Below are 17,115 nucleotides of genomic sequence, written 5' to 3' on the forward strand. Positions count from 1 at the left end.
TGCTTGCCGAATAATTGCGGGCTGGGCTGGATAAACATTACATGCATGAGGTTCGCACCAAGAGAGTAAACAAAAAAATCTCGTTTCTCGCCGGAAAAGAAGAAATTGTGCGCAAACTTCGGGTGTGGTTGAAGGTTTTTGGTAAGGTCTTGCCGTAAGTAATTGAAGAAACAGTTTTTGTCTCTCGCTGGATGTGCTTTCGGGCCGTTGAAAGTTTGCAAGTTCGGAGTTTTCAGTGCAATCAGAATTAGTGGAATGTTACGACCACCAAAAGGTGGAAGGAAGTGAAATGAAGGCGGTGGGGAGAAATGCGGCATGGGAACTGTAGCAGAAGTATCCCGTAATGTAAATTAATTCCTTCAAGACGTTCGATAATTGAATAAAACGCGATTCAATTTCGTACCTCTCCAGGCTGGCAGGGAGTGCTGGTGGGTTATGGAGCTTTTTCCAATACTTTTTCCCTCTTCTTCGAATCCTATTCGCAAAGTTTTAACTCCCGCGATTCGTGCACCTTCCCGAACTGCCAAAAAGAGGGACGAAAGCGGAGAGCAACGAATAGTAATGGGAAACGAGAGCGTTAAGACACTCTCAACGCTCACGGGCTTGGGCGCCGTTAAAGGAGATTGGTAATAAAGAAAAGGTACGAGCGAATGATCGTTTTATGGGATGGTTTAGTTAGTTTTGCACGTACGTACCGGGAAATTAACAGCGTGCTCCTAATTCACTGGATTTGTTTCTTTTATTGCTATGTCTAAAACTATCGATTATTTTCTCTTTTCAAAGTGAAGCATTTTTTATTAACTTATATTTTATTATACGTAATAATTCAGTTTATGCCCGAGTCGTGGGTTTTTAATAAAACCGTTGTTTTTGACGAGTATGGAAAATGTTCAAGCATAAATAACATGAATTTCAAAAATTAATTAACTTTTTCGTTTCGGCTTTTTTCACGCTTGTACAAGAGCGAAGAGCAAATACGCGCCGCGAATGAATGAGAGATGCGAAATTTTTCGAAAAGAAGCAACAGTGGCGCTGTGCGGCATCAAAAAGATATCCGTCCCTACTCGTTTCCCATCTGCAGCGCATTCACTCGAAATGCGGATGTGCGTCCTTCGTGTCTTTGTGCCGCCGCCCGCTGCCACGGATTTCATAAATGCGCGACGTATAATACACGGAGCTCAATTAATCAAGCAGATAAGTAACGCAATAAATCATACGAAAATTACATTCGGACGAGGCGCGTTCATTTCGCGCCTTTCTCAGCGAGGAATTGCGAGTTGAAGACAAGTGTAGTAATGCAGATTCCTGCATTCTCGTTAATTTTAGTTAACATGTTAACTATTTGCCAAATAGTTATGTACAACATCTAAATCACACATGTTTGGGTTTTGTTTGTTAGTGGAATTAAACTAAAAAACCTGTAGATTTTCTAATGAAAGTTAGTCTAATCCTCTTACAAGCCACTTACGTTCGCGAGCATCTTCTGATGATGGTCATGACGGCACGTCGCGCGAAGGACAGCCACTTCACTATAAAAACTTTATTTTTTATCGCTTTGAGGAATAATAAAAGCGCTCCCACGACCCGGAGGCGAAACTTTGCTATCTATAACTTTTCGGCCGCTATGTGGCTTGGCGTGGTTTTAATCCAAAGCGCCGCATGCCATCATGGTGCCCTATATCCGCACCAAGCTGCGAACATACGAACATGGCAGGTTTGGGTCACAAGTTGAGGTTAGGAAAAAAATCTCATAAAAATTCTCACATTTAAAATATTTTATAAATCGTAAACGTTAAAATATTCTAATGAATAAATTTAAAAAGCCGAGTAATTTATTGATTACATTGTGGCGCTGGTTTTTTTTTTCTTGTTTGTTTAGCGTTGTGTGCAGCTTGACCCAAACGTCCATCTCGTCCTTGTCTCCTCGTTGATCCACGATCGCTTCGGTTCTTCCGGCCCGCCGCGTATTTGCTCGCCTGTTGGTCCTCTATTGCTGTGTTTTATTGCGTTGGGCGTCGGGTTGTTTAGTTTATCTCGACCGCCAGAGAGAGCCAGTTGCATTGTTGACCATAAACAGGATACACAAAAAGTTATACTTCCTGAAATGCTACATAATTCATATTAAATTATCTTTAAAATGCATTAAAATACATTTAAATTTAAATAAACTTAAAACTTAATAAAAATAATTTTTATTATGAAATCTTTGTTTTATTTGAAACATACGGTGTAAATCGTAATCCACTTCAATAAAATTACACAGACGCCGGTTTACCAAACTAATCTGATCTTTGTCATGCGGCAGCCGGATGAACGCGCCGAACGGAACTGAACGCAACGAAACGGATCGCAACTCATTGCGTCCCTGCGTCTCGTCCTGACCATTTTGACTGATGTGTAAAGATAGCACCGCCGGCGGTAGGAAATAATCATTTGACTACAAAGCATATAAATAAAACATTTTTAATTAAAAGTGTACAGTTTTTATTTGGCCAAACAAATTGAATTACATTTTTAAAGTATACGAGTGGGTGGAAAATTGAAATCTATTGATTTATGCCGAATCATTGATATTAAACCCGTGTTAATTACAGTTGCTAACAAACATATGTTTTTACTGCAGTAATATTTGAAATACTCATCAATACATTCCTGGAAAATGTTTGTTATTGATTTTAATTAAGGGGATATGCCGTTATTTTATGTCAAAAGTACTGATAATAATTTTTTAATAAATTTACTAGTTTTTCTAACATCTGAAACAACTACAAATGACATTAAAATTCATGTGTGCAGAATGTTTAAAATTTTATAATATTATTAGATTAATAGAACAGAATGTAACCCCTTAACAAAAATAAACAATCTCTATTTTTAATTCGTAATACCAACGTAAAACTCTATTGTCCGTAGGAATTTAATTCCAATTCGTTATCGAGTGCTTGTTATGTGCTTGTTAATGTTTGCGCACGGCACAGAAAATATTTTAAATTTAATATTTAAAACGTTTGCATATTCATATCGCAATATCTATGCGCGTGCATTTTTGAAGCAATTTAAATTTGGAGATTTAATTTCCACTCTTTTGGGAATTAAAAATAGTTTGCAATTATATTGTTCACAATTCTATACAGTGAACGAGTATGATCAAACACTGAGTATTCCATCACGTTAAATTAAATGATAATGAATTAACAAAATAAATTGATTGTAATTTTTTGAGTTGAAAAATTAAATATAAATATGCATTTTGAAAAATTCACATAAATCTTATCATATTCTGAAAATAACTTAATTTATGCTAAAATATTTAACCGTTAGATAGTTTTATGATAATAGAGCTATGTTTAGTATAAATATAATCGTGCGCTAGTAAAATTTAACATTACTTACAAATTGCTGTTTTGCTTACAAAAAAACTCATTTTAATCATGAAGATTTTCTTTGTTTTATTTTTTATTGGTGTAACATTTGCACATGTAATTTTTTAGTTTTTTTAAATTTTTATATTTAACCTTTATAATGCTTTTATTCTAGTGCTCCGATAATACACGTTGTAGAACTGATTGTCTCTACGTAAATTTCGATTATTTGTTGCGTCGTTACCAGTCGGTTCAAGGTATTCAGAATTGCGTTGCCGCCATTCCGAGCACAGAGAAAATCCACGAAATTGTCTACAACATTGGAGACTATGGAAGCGACATGCACACCAATGGAATGTACGTCCACGATTGTGTCCGCACCGAGTTCAACTTCCGGGATCTCCGCAGTTGCCAGAAACCAATCATTGAATTGATCGAAATGGGCGCTGGAAGAATGCTTGAGTTCTTTAATCAGCTGCGTGACGAAATTAAAGTCGTGGGCAACAGTTCGCAAATTACGTGCGTCAATCGTCAAACGCAGGGCCCGATGACTCACTTCAAGGCAGCCTTGGAGTGTTAAGATATATATTAAATCTGTTTTGAATTTTTCATTATGCAAAAGAGAAAAAATACTGTTGAGGGAAAATAAGCTGCCTTTGATGTGTTTTGTTCACCTTTGGTTTACGTGGGTTTAACAGGTGGAAAGTTGTTTCCTAAGTAGGCGAAGGTTCACACAGAGCAGGTTTTTCGGGCAGGTTTCTTTGACGTCTTTGTCGTGAAAGGAAAAGCAAATCTGTGTTATGTTAAATTCCTGTACTTAAGCCGCTCGCACCAATTTTGATCAAGAATCAAGTGCAGCAGACAACAATCTTCAAATAAAAGATTGCAGGCGGTAATCTTGATTTTAATTACATTCGCAATTTGGGTTTTGTTCGAATGATTAGATTTTGGAGTTGTAGCGGTTCCTGGGCATCGTCACGTTTGACTGGTGCCGTTGGGTACGCCAGATGAGAGATGGCCGCCCCCGTTCGTGAGGGACATTTATATTGACAGGCGAAATTGAATTATATTACCGACATTTCACTGTTTAACATCCATTTGCAGCGCGTCGCGTTGTGCCCGGGTCTCTCGAGGGCGGCGGCGGTGGCGACGAAGGCGGCAAACACAACTGTTCGATGCTTGATTGTACGTATACAATGGTCGTGCTGGTGGGGAGCGCGGCAGGAAACAAAGGCCGTAGTTAAACGCGGTGTACCGTTTGCTCTATGCCACCACAACCACATCCTTCTTGGTTCTTGGGTAAAATCCAATCATCGAATATTCGTACAATACTCTGTCTATGACGCATCTGGTTTAATTTACAATCTACGACTAATAATCAAAGAATTTCAGAGAAGCAAGAAAAATCGCGAAATTTTTTCAAACAATAAACAGGAATAAAACAATCGATAAAATAAAGCAAAGAGAAATTGACTGGAGACGATAGTGGATGACTTTTCATAAACACAAAACCGTTATACTGTCGAGGTATGCTGCAACCGTTCAGCCTCCCCATTGTGTGCATCCAGTTGATGCTAGTCGAAGAATTGCGCTCGATCGCCCGTGCGCTTATTTGTCGCTGTCACATATCCATTTGTGGAAAGATTCCTCGCCACGTATAAACCCACATCCAACTACCACATCCAAGAACAGGAATCTTCAACCTCGGTAACTCCCCCGCGTTTTGTTTCTTTTCTTTGCATTCATCCGATGTGATTCGTTCCGTTCTATTTGTGTCGCGTTTTTTTCGAATTGACATTTTCATATCTGCGATATTTCTTTGTTGTTGTTTCGGTAAATGAAATGTCATGGTCCTGCTGTCCAACGCCCTGCGTATACTGACGAATGGACAAAAGAGGAACTGAAAAAATTCTAGCAATCGGAGAAACGGTCACGGTCTATCCATCAAAAGTTCAAATGCATTTCTGAATTTCCCAACGAACACATCCATCAATACAAAATTAAATAAATCAAAAAAGTAAATTTTCAGGAAACATTTCGGAGATTTAATAAAATGACACTAACAGAAATATACTCCACTAGTTTATACTTTTGAAATGTTAAACAGTCGTAGAAAATACAGTAGGCAAAGATTTTAATAAATTCCACCTCATTCCTTGCAGACTCCGTGCACACTGAGTTCCGATAGTGCGGAAAACTAAGACGTGTGCAACAATTTCCAGGCGGAACGAAGAGGAAAAAGATCTTGCGAGAGGAAGCAAACGGAAAAAGTTGCTAAAGTGTTTTTAAAGCTCTTAAACTTTCGGCGTTATAAATAAAGAGATAATACAAAGATTTCATAAGTATGTTTCCGTACATTTGCTGAAAGTTTCATGAGTTATGATGGTTAACACATGAAAATTTAAGCGAGCACTGGCGGCGCTGCCTCAGACTTCCTAAGAAGAATCTAAACGCTTTGCGCCTTGAAAGATATATTCGCCCATCTTAAGAGTTAGCGCGCGTGATCTTCCCGAGAAATGGAAATAAAAGTCAGTCTGGGTCCTTGTACGGATTAGTGTTTGCCATAACTTTCAGATTTTTCCTTTCTATCTCGCACGCCCCCGCGATATTTTTGTCCTCTCTTAGTTTATCTGATGTAATAGATCCATTACAGTATGAAATGTCCTCGCGTCTGCCTCGAAACACTCGGCTCGACGTCGGGAATGCGCAATGGTAACAAATCACGAGGGTTTTAATTAAGTCGACGTAAATTCGATTGGCGCTGGAATAATAAAGCGAAACGCAGGAACAACAAGTGGTGCGCACACGAAGGAAATCAAGGACGTGGAAAAGGATCGGGACGTGGACGAGGACAAAAGGTTTATCCGATCCAGCGAGTCTTGTCTTGGCGAGTTGTGCGGTGCGAGCTGAAATCTAATTAATTTCGCCCTGCGGCCCAGTGGGTAGAAGGGTCCAGGACCTGGAGTCGTAATAATTATTATTGGTGCAACATTTAAACGGGCTACAATTATTAATATTAAGTGTCATTGGGGTTTAGTGGGCTGTACGCAGGTTACTAATTTAGTAACCATAAATTTATTTTCGGAATTATTTTATTTTAATGAGTAAAAAATGATTATTAGTTGCTGGAGCGGGTTATTAATCATTATGCCGCAAATCCTCGGTATTAATTTGAAGCGCGAGCAAAAAATGCTTCAAAATTAGACAAAGATGGCGCCGCGGAGTCGAAGAGAAGTGTAGCGGTTGAAAATTCATACTTCATCTAATTTTTATGTTCATTAATTAAAACCCTGATGATGGAGAGATGAAAAAATAGACGGAGGATGAAAAAGTCCCTTCGAATAATAAAAAGTGATGTGTGCGAGACTGGCGGCACAAAAAGAGTCAATTTATGATTTGAGTTAAATTTGTACAGGCAAAAAAATTTGCGAAATTTGGAGAAGCTTACAAAAAAAGTTGTGTGTTTTTTCGCTCGGGTATAAATTGGGTGGTGTGTGTTCGGTGCAGCGCATCACGTCGTTGGAAACTTTCTAATGGGCATCGAACAAACGTCGATATTCCAATTTCCATATTCCACACACGCCAATTCTGTTCCATTAGTGAGAGGACCAGCGCGAGATATTCGCCTAACCGAAATGGTAGTGTAAGGTCCATATCGCCACTGGTGCAACACATAACTAGGTCAAAAAGTTAGCTTCGATATTTATGCGAACTGGGAATCCGAGGTTCTTTCTAAAAATAATCAAGTACCGGATTCTGCCAATACAGGTATAGTAGTGAAGTTGACATTTTCAGTTATAACGTAAAATGACTTTGGCAAAACAAACGAGGTAATAATTGCTTATTTACGTTGAATTTTGGTCAGCACAGATATAATACACGAAGGTTACTGTTTTGGTTGTGGGTGTTCGGCGAGATAGAGAAAGAAGATTGGATGTTCGGCCCCGGTTAAAAACAAGACGTCCTCCCTTAAGGCAATACATTTTCATTTGCAAGCGGCGGCGGTGGCGGCGAGCGAGAGTCTGCATAAATCTAAATAGGGTGTTGCTGAATCCCATTTCGCCACTTAGCGCGAGTACCTAGATAATTTCTCATTGTGTACATTAAGGCCTCTCGCGTATTTCTACTCCCTCGAAACCTACTGTGCCTCATCTCCCCAAGACAACCAGACATCCAGACGGCGACCGTTGGTATAACGTCGAGCGTGCAGTAAACCATGAAAACTTGAAGGCTCTTAACTCAAAAGTATCTCCGCTTGTTTTTATTTCATTTTCACGCGGAGAGCCCGCGGCGAGCCAAAAAGAGGGTAAACCGAAAAAGATTTTTGCTCGTTTTACAACCAACCGAGGAGGATAATTTACGATGACGCAAAATAGAGCTGAATTTAACTAAGTTTTACATATCATCTACTCGACTGTCACACAAAAAACACGCACAAACTAAAAAGGTTTCTGCTCCACCACAAGCAATACAAACGAACGTAATAATAAAGCGACATAATAAATCATCGCCGAATCACTTAGTGCGGGCTCAATGCATTCGATCAATTACAATCAATTGAAGATTGATGACACTGCTGTGCAATACGCAGGAAACGATTAGAAATCTTTTGAAATAAAAATTAAAAATTGAAACAATATGCAAACATTGTTTTAATCCAAGTGGAATCGAGTAGATGAGAAACAGCAACATTGTTTACGATGCAACCACACAGCATACAAGATCATAATATACCGGCGTCTCCTGCATGCCTCCTTTTGGATGTCGGATGCTGGAGGCTGGTGAAATGCATAATCCATTAACTGTGACATTAACACTTTAACACTCCCGATATTAATGTGTGCACAACCAGTGCCAACTCAGCACCACTTCAACTGGTCCGTCGTTTTACTTTCATCTTTTTGATACCGAGTGAGGGAAGCTCGAACTAGTAAACAGATCGATGATGGAGCATGTCTCCTAACCAGTGAAAGAATCAAACATAAAAACTTACCAATATACCATCAAAAGTGATTATAGTGAATAAATATAACAACCAGATACGAAAAACAATTTATTTTAACAATAAAGTTATATTTTTATACAGCTTTTGGATTTACGGTTTACATTTTCTGCTTGTGTGTGTATCTGTTTTGGTTTCTTCTCATTTATTTACGTCTGTATCGGGTAACAAATACGGTTTATCATATTTCATATATATATTATATTAATATTTATTATAATGTACTCATCTTACTGCAGTCACAGTCCTTTGACGAAATTTCGTACGTACAATCTTTGATTTATATCCTTTTCAACAAAAAATTACACTTTTCTAGTTTTTTTTGGTTTTCACTACATTTCATCATAAAGTAAACAACATTATTGATTGTTTTTACACCTGTATCTTATTCATGGAGATCTTTGCCAGCAAAATTTCTTTGTTACAAAAATACCATTATCAATACCATTCATTTTGTGTAATAAACTAATTATGTTTACTCGATAAACACAAATGAAAATTATATATCAACAGCGACGTTTAATACGCTCGATTGAATGTGATACAAGAAAATAAACGCCAATATCAATATGGAAACTTTTCTTTGGGTGATGAAAGCGTGTCGCCTCCTTGTATTATTATTTCACTACTCAGAGTTATACGACGCACAAATATTTTTCTATACTCATCTCGTTACGTGGTTATATAACCGCAAACTGTGGACGTGCTCATGTCGCATTTTATTTCGCTGCTCCACTTCACGACCTCATCCTCCGGCATCCCAGTTTTATTTTCATTCCATTCGCGTGTGTTGATCATCGTGCAGGTTAGGAAAATTTACTTTTAGCGTTTATTAAATAAAAACGGTATGTCCATTGATGTCAATATCACAATTTACCCTATTTACGTCACTGTCACTTCCAAATGTATTATTTATTCACTGCACCGTAGATGTTATGTTTAAGAATACAAGTTTTAATGGTTACGTCAATAAAATGCACTACAATTATGTTTTCGTTTTTCGTATTTCTTTATTTTTATATATCTCGTGTTTTTAATCATTATAATGAATTTATATAATGAATAGCTATTTACATTTCTTTTTTATTAATCTCGCTCCTGACATGCCGACAGCGCCATCATTCATCACTTAAATTTATCGTAACTATTATATTATGTCATTTCCATGTTCATTTCCATGTCTTTAGTGTTTTAATACAATTAATATCAGTAGAAACTTTGCGCCCATGCGCCTGAAGCTCATTTCATTCATTCGCTTAAACATTTTTCAACATTTCAACACTGTCCGTTTTCTCTCATTATCGTAAACTTCATCTGCAGTCCATTTCACAAGTCACAATTTTAATTATTTTCTATTACAATTCATTGTTCTTCGGTTAATTAATTAATTTAGTAATCTGTAACACACAATATTTTTAAGGATTTGCTCGTATTTTCTGCGTTTTCTTCTTCGCTCCGGTTGGTTTCTTTTCTATTTTATGTACAAAGTGAAAGAAGTAGTACGAAGAATTGATTGTAATGCAGAGTAGGGATTTCTATTTGCTTGGCTGTCTTGTTTTAATCTCGCATCCTTCGGGTTTTCATTATTTTGGCAACAAAAATATGCTTAATCTTCGTCGGACAGCGCGCGCAGATTGCTGCCATCTCGACGGTTCTTCGTCCACGCGCCGTTGCATTGTTACCGCGTGATTACGCAGACGAGGAGTACATTGAAGAGTAAAAACATGCCGCCGCAGGCTGGCCGGCTACCAAACACTGCAACAATACGGAAAATATTTACATTTTTTTAAAACTATACAACTGTAGATGGCGTTAGTGTTTAAATTGCAATGTCATAACCTATTAGTGTTTATTTCTATCATAATTTCAAAAAAACTGCATTTGTGGAATGTCAGAATTTCCGAGGGTTCAGAATAAATGCGAGCGGGGAAACAGAGGAAAAATGTAATAAAGGCGGAGATACATAATGCAATCGGACATATACTTTCGGCGTGTTCTGTCCTCAGCTCCACCCCAGGTCTTTGTCCGCAGTCAGCGTGGAACTGGTGTGGTGTTAAGGAGGCCATAAAGCGCCGCAGTTTATAATCATTATCTCGCGGGAACGCTTTCAGTTTTCGAGGCTCGTTTCCCAACGTGGGGAAGTCACATGCAGCAGGACCAGGGCTCAAATCCGACAAAGATTTCCCTAACTTATTCAACTTTTCTGCTTTATCTTTATATTTAAAAGTCGCAAACACAAATAACTGCGTCAAACACACATTTTTACGCGGTTTACAGCAAGACTAGAATATCTAATATTCTGATTGGATCTTTGATATATAAATACATTCTGCAATTTGTGCAATGCTATTTCGTGTTTATTTTCTTTATTCTATTATGTTTACTCGGCGTGCGCGAAAATTAGGTGTCGTAACAAAGTCGTTCAACTCGTTGTGCCATCATCGGTGGCACTGGTGGGATGATGACATCGTGGCGTCATCATCGTAGCGAGCCCCCAGCCGCCTCTTTTCAGATCGCATCTTCGCGCAGGTCACGAGCCAAAACGCCTCCTTGGTGACATCGCAACGTTTCGAGAACTTGTCGGACGTATACACAGCTTCCGTAACGAAGTATTGATATCGCGCTAGGAAATTGAATTAGATAGATAGATGCATGTTGTGGATAAGGACGGCTGGGTCGTTACACAACGCCAAGTCATTCAGATAGCGAGGTCCTGACTGGGAAACGAAAGATGAATAGATAAGAAAATATGAGAATAAGCAATAAACCACATTTGTTATGTTCTGGTCATTACCAACTTGCAGCTGAAATTTAATTTTCTTTACTTCCGGTAAAAATACTAAACATTTTCCAATGATTCCATTGGGTCAAATAGAAAAAAATTAAAGTGCAACAAGAGAAAATTGAATCGCACCAAATGGCAAAATCTTTTATAAGCAATGTTTAACAATAGCGGACATTGTATCGAGAGAAAAACATCGAATTCACGTATTTCCCCAACGTTAGCTAACCCAGATCCAGGCGTCTAGCACCTAGTTGGCGCGAGAATTCAATTTTTTTATTATTTTTACGAGCGGTCGCCGCGCCGGGGCGTCCATTATATTTGCTTTTATTCGCCGTGAAAAGTCGTCATCGGCGCCGCCGTGGGTGACTCTTCGAGCCTTTCCCAATTCTATTTTTTTACACTCAGTGTTCTTGCCATTCTCTGACTGATTCTCGTCTTTCTGTAGGCTCTGCAGTTGAGCTCGGTGAGATGGCTTGTTTCCACGGTCGTCTTTTTTCCAACGTCACGCCCACCAAAGTGTGCAAACAGTTTTTCCTTGCGCAGGGAATAAGGAGACGAAGAAACAGGCTTTCAGTGACAACGGAAACGGCAAGAAAAGTGAACAACTGGTGGGAACCACCGGTGGCAGGGATACAAAGGTATTGGTTTACCTCCTTCGGGAAATCATCCCAATTTCGTTGCGTTTTTTTCTACGCTCGATATGTGTGTTGCTAGTGCTTTAGAATATAATGTGATAATATACTGAAGGTTTAATGAAAATTCCAACTGCGGCAATTGTAAAAAGGAAACATGTCTATTAAAACCGTGGAGTTTTGTGAGTTAAACTAGATTTTAATTAAATGTGGGTATTGAAGTAGAATTCAAGAAACGGATATTTTCGTCCTGAGATTGCTTGTAAAAGTTAAAACTTTATATGCATCGCAGTTCGTTCAGCGCGCATATTTCGTATTAAGCGCATCTCTCACGAACTGCATTATGCCGCATCCTTTGGCGAATTCGAACATGGTGTGGCGTGCATGCGAGGACGTGCCTCGTGCACAAGTTATAAAGAATCTCTGGCGGACGGGTGGAATGTGAGCTTGTTGCCCCAAGTTTCCATAATAATATTAAAGCAAAGCCACGTGCTCGTGATATTAAATACTCGCTCGCCGGAGTTGTTATATGACATTTCCCGAGAATCTTAATTCGAATTAAACCAGTAAATATTACATATGTGTTATGTTTACAACAAAACTTTACAAATACTTTACCTGAAGATGATTCATTATTATTCTGCAATACCGATGACGGTCGTGGCTTGGGTCGTTCCTGTTCAAAGATGTAATCTCCTTGAGCTTTGTAAACATTGAAGAGATCCGCAGTACATCGAATGTTGGCTTTTCCGCCCAAAAACAAAGAATTGTCAATCTCGTGCTCCAGCCCAATAACCGTCATTGTAGGTTTCTTGCGCGGGTCTGTATAAGCCGAGGTGTTTGTTCCAGGTAGTTGTGTTAGAAAACTGTGGTTGACCTGAAATAGAAACATTTTTTTTTATTGAGATTTAAATTCAAAATTTGCGTGGGTGTAGAATTCTATGCATGATGATATAAGCTCCTTTTGGATGTGGGATCCGACCCTCCTACTTTTTGTTAATGGCGTCCTGTTTCGGCTTAGCAACGGCCCATGATAAATAGCTGGATGTTGTTGTCACACGCGAGTGACGCGGGGTCGTGGCGCTCGCGAGAATAAAGTAGAAACTCGGCAGCGTATGTAGCCATGTGGTCTGATAACGTGTAGCGAACAGAACGAAAACTCCTACGTCTATGACGACGACAGCAGACGGTCGCACTCGGTCGAGGCGCGAGAGAAAAGCTGTTAGACCGGCACCGTCTGCCGGCTCACTTCTTCTTCCCACAGCTTCCCGGGAGCGATCCTGACAAGCGCTGATAATAAAGCCGCCCGGCGCGCACGCCCGACGCAACACAATATACTCGACGTCGCATAATTATGTATAATGTCAACACGATAATGTTAGGTGAATGATTTATTTACGCAGCGACGAGCGAGGATGACGATCACATCCTAACGACACCCACGCACAGCCGCTTGAAAAACAAGCGAAGGAGATCCTTCACATGCAAAATGGTGTGAATATGGCTTCCTCTCTATATCGCCACCACGCCACCGCACGATACTGTGATGAATGAGCGCCGAGAAGAAAAAATTTATATCCGTAGTGTGAAAATTCGCTTTGAAAATTTAAATCTAAAAATAACAATGGGCAAACTCGATGGTTTTGTTTTCTTTATTAAAAATTGTTAGTTTTATTTTGTTTGCCGGCAGAAAATGAAAACTAAAAATATTAATATTGTCGGTAGTTAACGCCGAATTGCTTTTGTTGTGAGCACTTGCCATTCGTGTGGGAAATGGTCATGAGCGTACGTGATGCGTTTTGTTTTCATATGCAAAATTTGTTTTGCAAATATTTTCATTCGACACTACAGGACAAAAGTGTGTTGAACGCATCCAGAGACGCATTTATTATTTTTTGAAAAATAACAAAAATTTTATTTTATTCTTAAAATACACTAACTTCTAATATATGTTGGTAATTTTATGCTATATAATATTTAAGTACGGCTCTGCTTTTATGTATGCAGCATAACAACGAACACTTTTATTTGCATGTATGAATGCGTGTCGTGTCTCGCTAGACATTTCAGAACAAAATAAACGAGATTTATACGCATTGTTATTTTTTGGAAATTTTCAACTTACACGCGCATATTAAACATTTATCGGTCGTCAGTGTAAATAGTTAAATACCGATTTATACGTAAATTAAAACCATTCAAACCAAAACGAATCTATTTGAGATTTTTTGAATCAATTTCACTATTTACCGACTCCTTTTTGAATTCCGTTTTTTACTAAAAGAAATGAACAGTTATACACGTATTTAATCCAATTTGAATTCGCAATCGCATCGCCGTAAATTGATTACGTTATTCAATTACGTACTGGTTTTTCATCGATGATGGATGACGGTAATAAACATTGTGAAAATTGATCGAGAGTCGTGAATTCTATACACACAAAATGTCAATACTTTCATGCCAAAATATCGATAAGCTCCACTTTCAGAAATTCGAGTTCAGTGCTTAGAATTTTGTTTTTGATACATTTGAAAATTAAATATTTAAAATTCATGGCAAACACAAATATAATATAAAATAAAATAAACCACGTCTTGAGGTCGACACACGTGTCAATTATAATGAAGTCACGTATATCTTCGAACCACGAATCAAAAAACACAAAAATTGAAAAAATTGCCGAATTTTTGAACAAACATTTCCATCGGCGGCAGTAAAAAGTCGACCGGTCGAGAAATCGCCGGTTGCAAAAACAAATTTATTGTTTGAAAATCGCCTATTAAATGTGCATCAGCGCGAATTTTGCGCCGTGCATAGCGAATATAATGAGCGCCAGCTTCTGTTGAGAGCGAATTTCCAATTTCACATGCGAGAGAAATTTAACGATCCAGCCCGCAGTATAAACATCGAATTACGCTCGGTGCCGATTTATCGAAAATTTCATAATCTACGCCGTCGTGTAATGCACACACTTGAATTTATTTACATTGCTAAATAGCCAAAGTTGATCGGCAGCCGGCGGAATTTTCTGCACACGCCTGACGAGGTGTATTTAAATAATGATTTATTGCACATCGCTGAGCGTTTTATTCTAGAGGGGGTTGTGGTACATGTTACAAGTTAGATTGTTGTGGGATGCGGGAATTTGCGTAAATAATTTATTATTGAAGCAAACACGAATTTATGTTCGAAATAAATTCTGAGAGCTTTTGCATAACAATTCGAAAATGAATTAAAACTTATTTAATACAAATATTTAGTTTCAGTTAGACATGAATCTGCATCAACATTAAATTCTATTCGGTAAAAGTTTGTCGTCTAGATTTCTTTTTCTGCGTAAAACTTAACTCGACTGGACTTTTTTCATCTCTCAATTTTCCGATTCTCTTCATTCGAGGTCAGGAAAAGTTTGCACAAAACCGAATGACAACGCACATAAACTCGAGACGACACTTTGTCATTGCACAACTTGTCAAAGAAATACTTAAATTTATTAGAACCTATCAATAATATTCAAGTTAACCCCTAGAAATAAAAAGAAGACTTTTGTTCGGGATTAAATTAATTTTTATCAAAATCAAGCGTCGATAAAATTATTCGCATCTGCAGCATTTCCTAAAGACGGTAAATGTAAACAACGCACCAAGGAGGGCCGCTGAAGGACTCAGCGTCCTTTATCTCGCTTTGGTCTTGTTTGCATGATGCCTGGAGGCCCGCTTACTTAATCATTTTTTAGTGCGTTCATTAATAATTAAGAACGTAAACAGTATAATGTTAATCAACGTTAATAATCACGAGGCCGCCCACGGAAGTCTCTCGTTTCCTTCATGAGACTATAAAAAAGGACCGGAAGGCGGAAGACGGAAGAGGGAGGAAGAAATGAGCGCAAAACAAAGTCGCTTGTTGTGTTCGGCGGGTTTTCGGAAGGCGGCCAGTCAACTTTTTCTTGATTAATTACACAAAAAAGGCTTTATAAACCCAAAAAGTTGGATAATGAAGCTTTGCTTACGCTTTTCGGGGGTAGAAGATTGTTGATTTTTAGATTGTGGATCAATCCACTCGAGTAAAAACAACGTTGGCGGCGCGTATCTCAAGATGCCATTAATTCCCAACATATTTATGTTTACATCCCCCAACATCCCAAACATCTCCATCTAATTTTCATTCGTGGAGGAAGGCAAAACGAATCGCTTTAAAACCGTGCGTCCATTAAGTAAATAAGCGCGTTGGTTCTAGCGTTCGAAAGCGAAGCCGTTTAAATTTTAGATGTTAGTACAACCCGTCTGTGTTTGTGGAATCCACGTGCCATCGAGTAGAAAGTAGTTAAAACCGTTGGCTGGATCCGTATCGCCGTCAGGTCTATCAGGACAAGGCTCACCGACCTCGGATTCCATCCCGATAGTAAGCTTTGAGTTGGAGTTTGGTAAGATGCCTTAGTCTGATGCATTTATGCCATCATACGTGTGATAGCAGGAGATACCAGTCAATCTGGAGCACAGCAGATTTGAGGGCGTGGTGGAGAGGGTAACTTTTACGATCGGGTTTAAGAATTCCTCCAATCTTCCGTTGGCCCTAGGACTAGGGAAAGCACCCACCCGGATTTTATTTATATTATAGTTGTAATCGTCGGAGAGCCGGGATGAAATGAATAATAAACGCAATCTAGTGCAAGATAAATTCGTTTATATTTAAAAAAAACTAATTCCTACTAATATGATAAATGCGAAAGTCCTGATGTTTGTTACACTTTCACGCAAAAACTACTTAACTGATCATCATGAAAATTTGTACACATATTCTTAGTGGTCCCCGAATGGTTAAAGGCTACTTTTTATTTAATAAAAAAAATTATTTTTAAATAAAATAAAGAAATTGTTTAGCCAATAATACCTCTGCATCTGGCTATTTGACTACTTTAACGCCATCTAGCATTCCAGCAATGAAGTACAACTTCTAATTAAATATGCTAAACCAGCTAAACGGCTAACAAGCACGCTGCGCTTTAATTGCTTTATCGATCAACCAAATAAAAAGTAAACAGCATTTAATTTTAATACATTTTATCAGAGGGAATAATAAATGTCGTGTCGTGTTTGCACAGAGAGCGATACCTATATATTTTTAAGTGAGCGAAATAAAAGCTTTCGAAACGCGGCGGAAAAAAGTCGAAATCCTTATAAATGTTCGCGGAGATAAAAATCGTCGTCGTGCGGATAAGAAAAGATTTTCCCCGTTATTCTTCTTCAACGCAGGCGAACGAGTTACCAGTGGACCAGGACGGCAACGCCTTGGGTTCTCTTTTTTTTGTTAAAGCCCGCGCGCCTCGCACCC

General features: G+C 38.5%; 1 protein-coding gene and 1 long non-coding RNA gene across 2 annotated transcripts in view; one reads left to right on the forward strand and one right to left on the reverse strand.

Moving 5' to 3' along the window:
• The first annotated feature begins 3,370 nt into the window (after positions 1 to 3,370).
• LOC135801537 (uncharacterized) lies at positions 3,371 to 4,011 on the forward strand. The gene is made up of 2 exons (XR_010550382.1): positions 3,371 to 3,479; positions 3,538 to 4,011. It is a non-coding gene; the product is annotated as an uncharacterized lncRNA (long non-coding RNA).
• A 4,391-nt stretch (positions 4,012 to 8,402) lies between these two features.
• LOC135800768 (uncharacterized) overlaps positions 8,403 to 17,115 on the reverse strand; it is a 38,824-nt gene continuing 30,111 nt past the window's right edge. Inside the window, exons 5-6 of the mRNA XM_065314086.1 lie at positions 12,400 to 12,673; positions 8,403 to 10,119 (exon numbers count right to left, since the gene is read on the reverse strand). Of these exons, the coding sequence (XP_065170158.1) occupies positions 10,043 to 10,119; positions 12,400 to 12,673 (351 nt within the window). The 3' untranslated portion in view covers positions 8,403 to 10,042. The remainder of the gene's footprint in view (positions 10,120 to 12,399; positions 12,674 to 17,115) is intronic.

This window comes from Atheta coriaria, unplaced genomic scaffold (assembly GCF_025399875.1).
Source record: "Atheta coriaria isolate IRGN ID8LTWV9N9 unplaced genomic scaffold, Caltech_Dcor_3.1 hic_scaffold_10_pilon, whole genome shotgun sequence".
Taxonomy (NCBI): domain Eukaryota; kingdom Metazoa; phylum Arthropoda; class Insecta; order Coleoptera; family Staphylinidae; genus Dalotia; species Dalotia coriaria.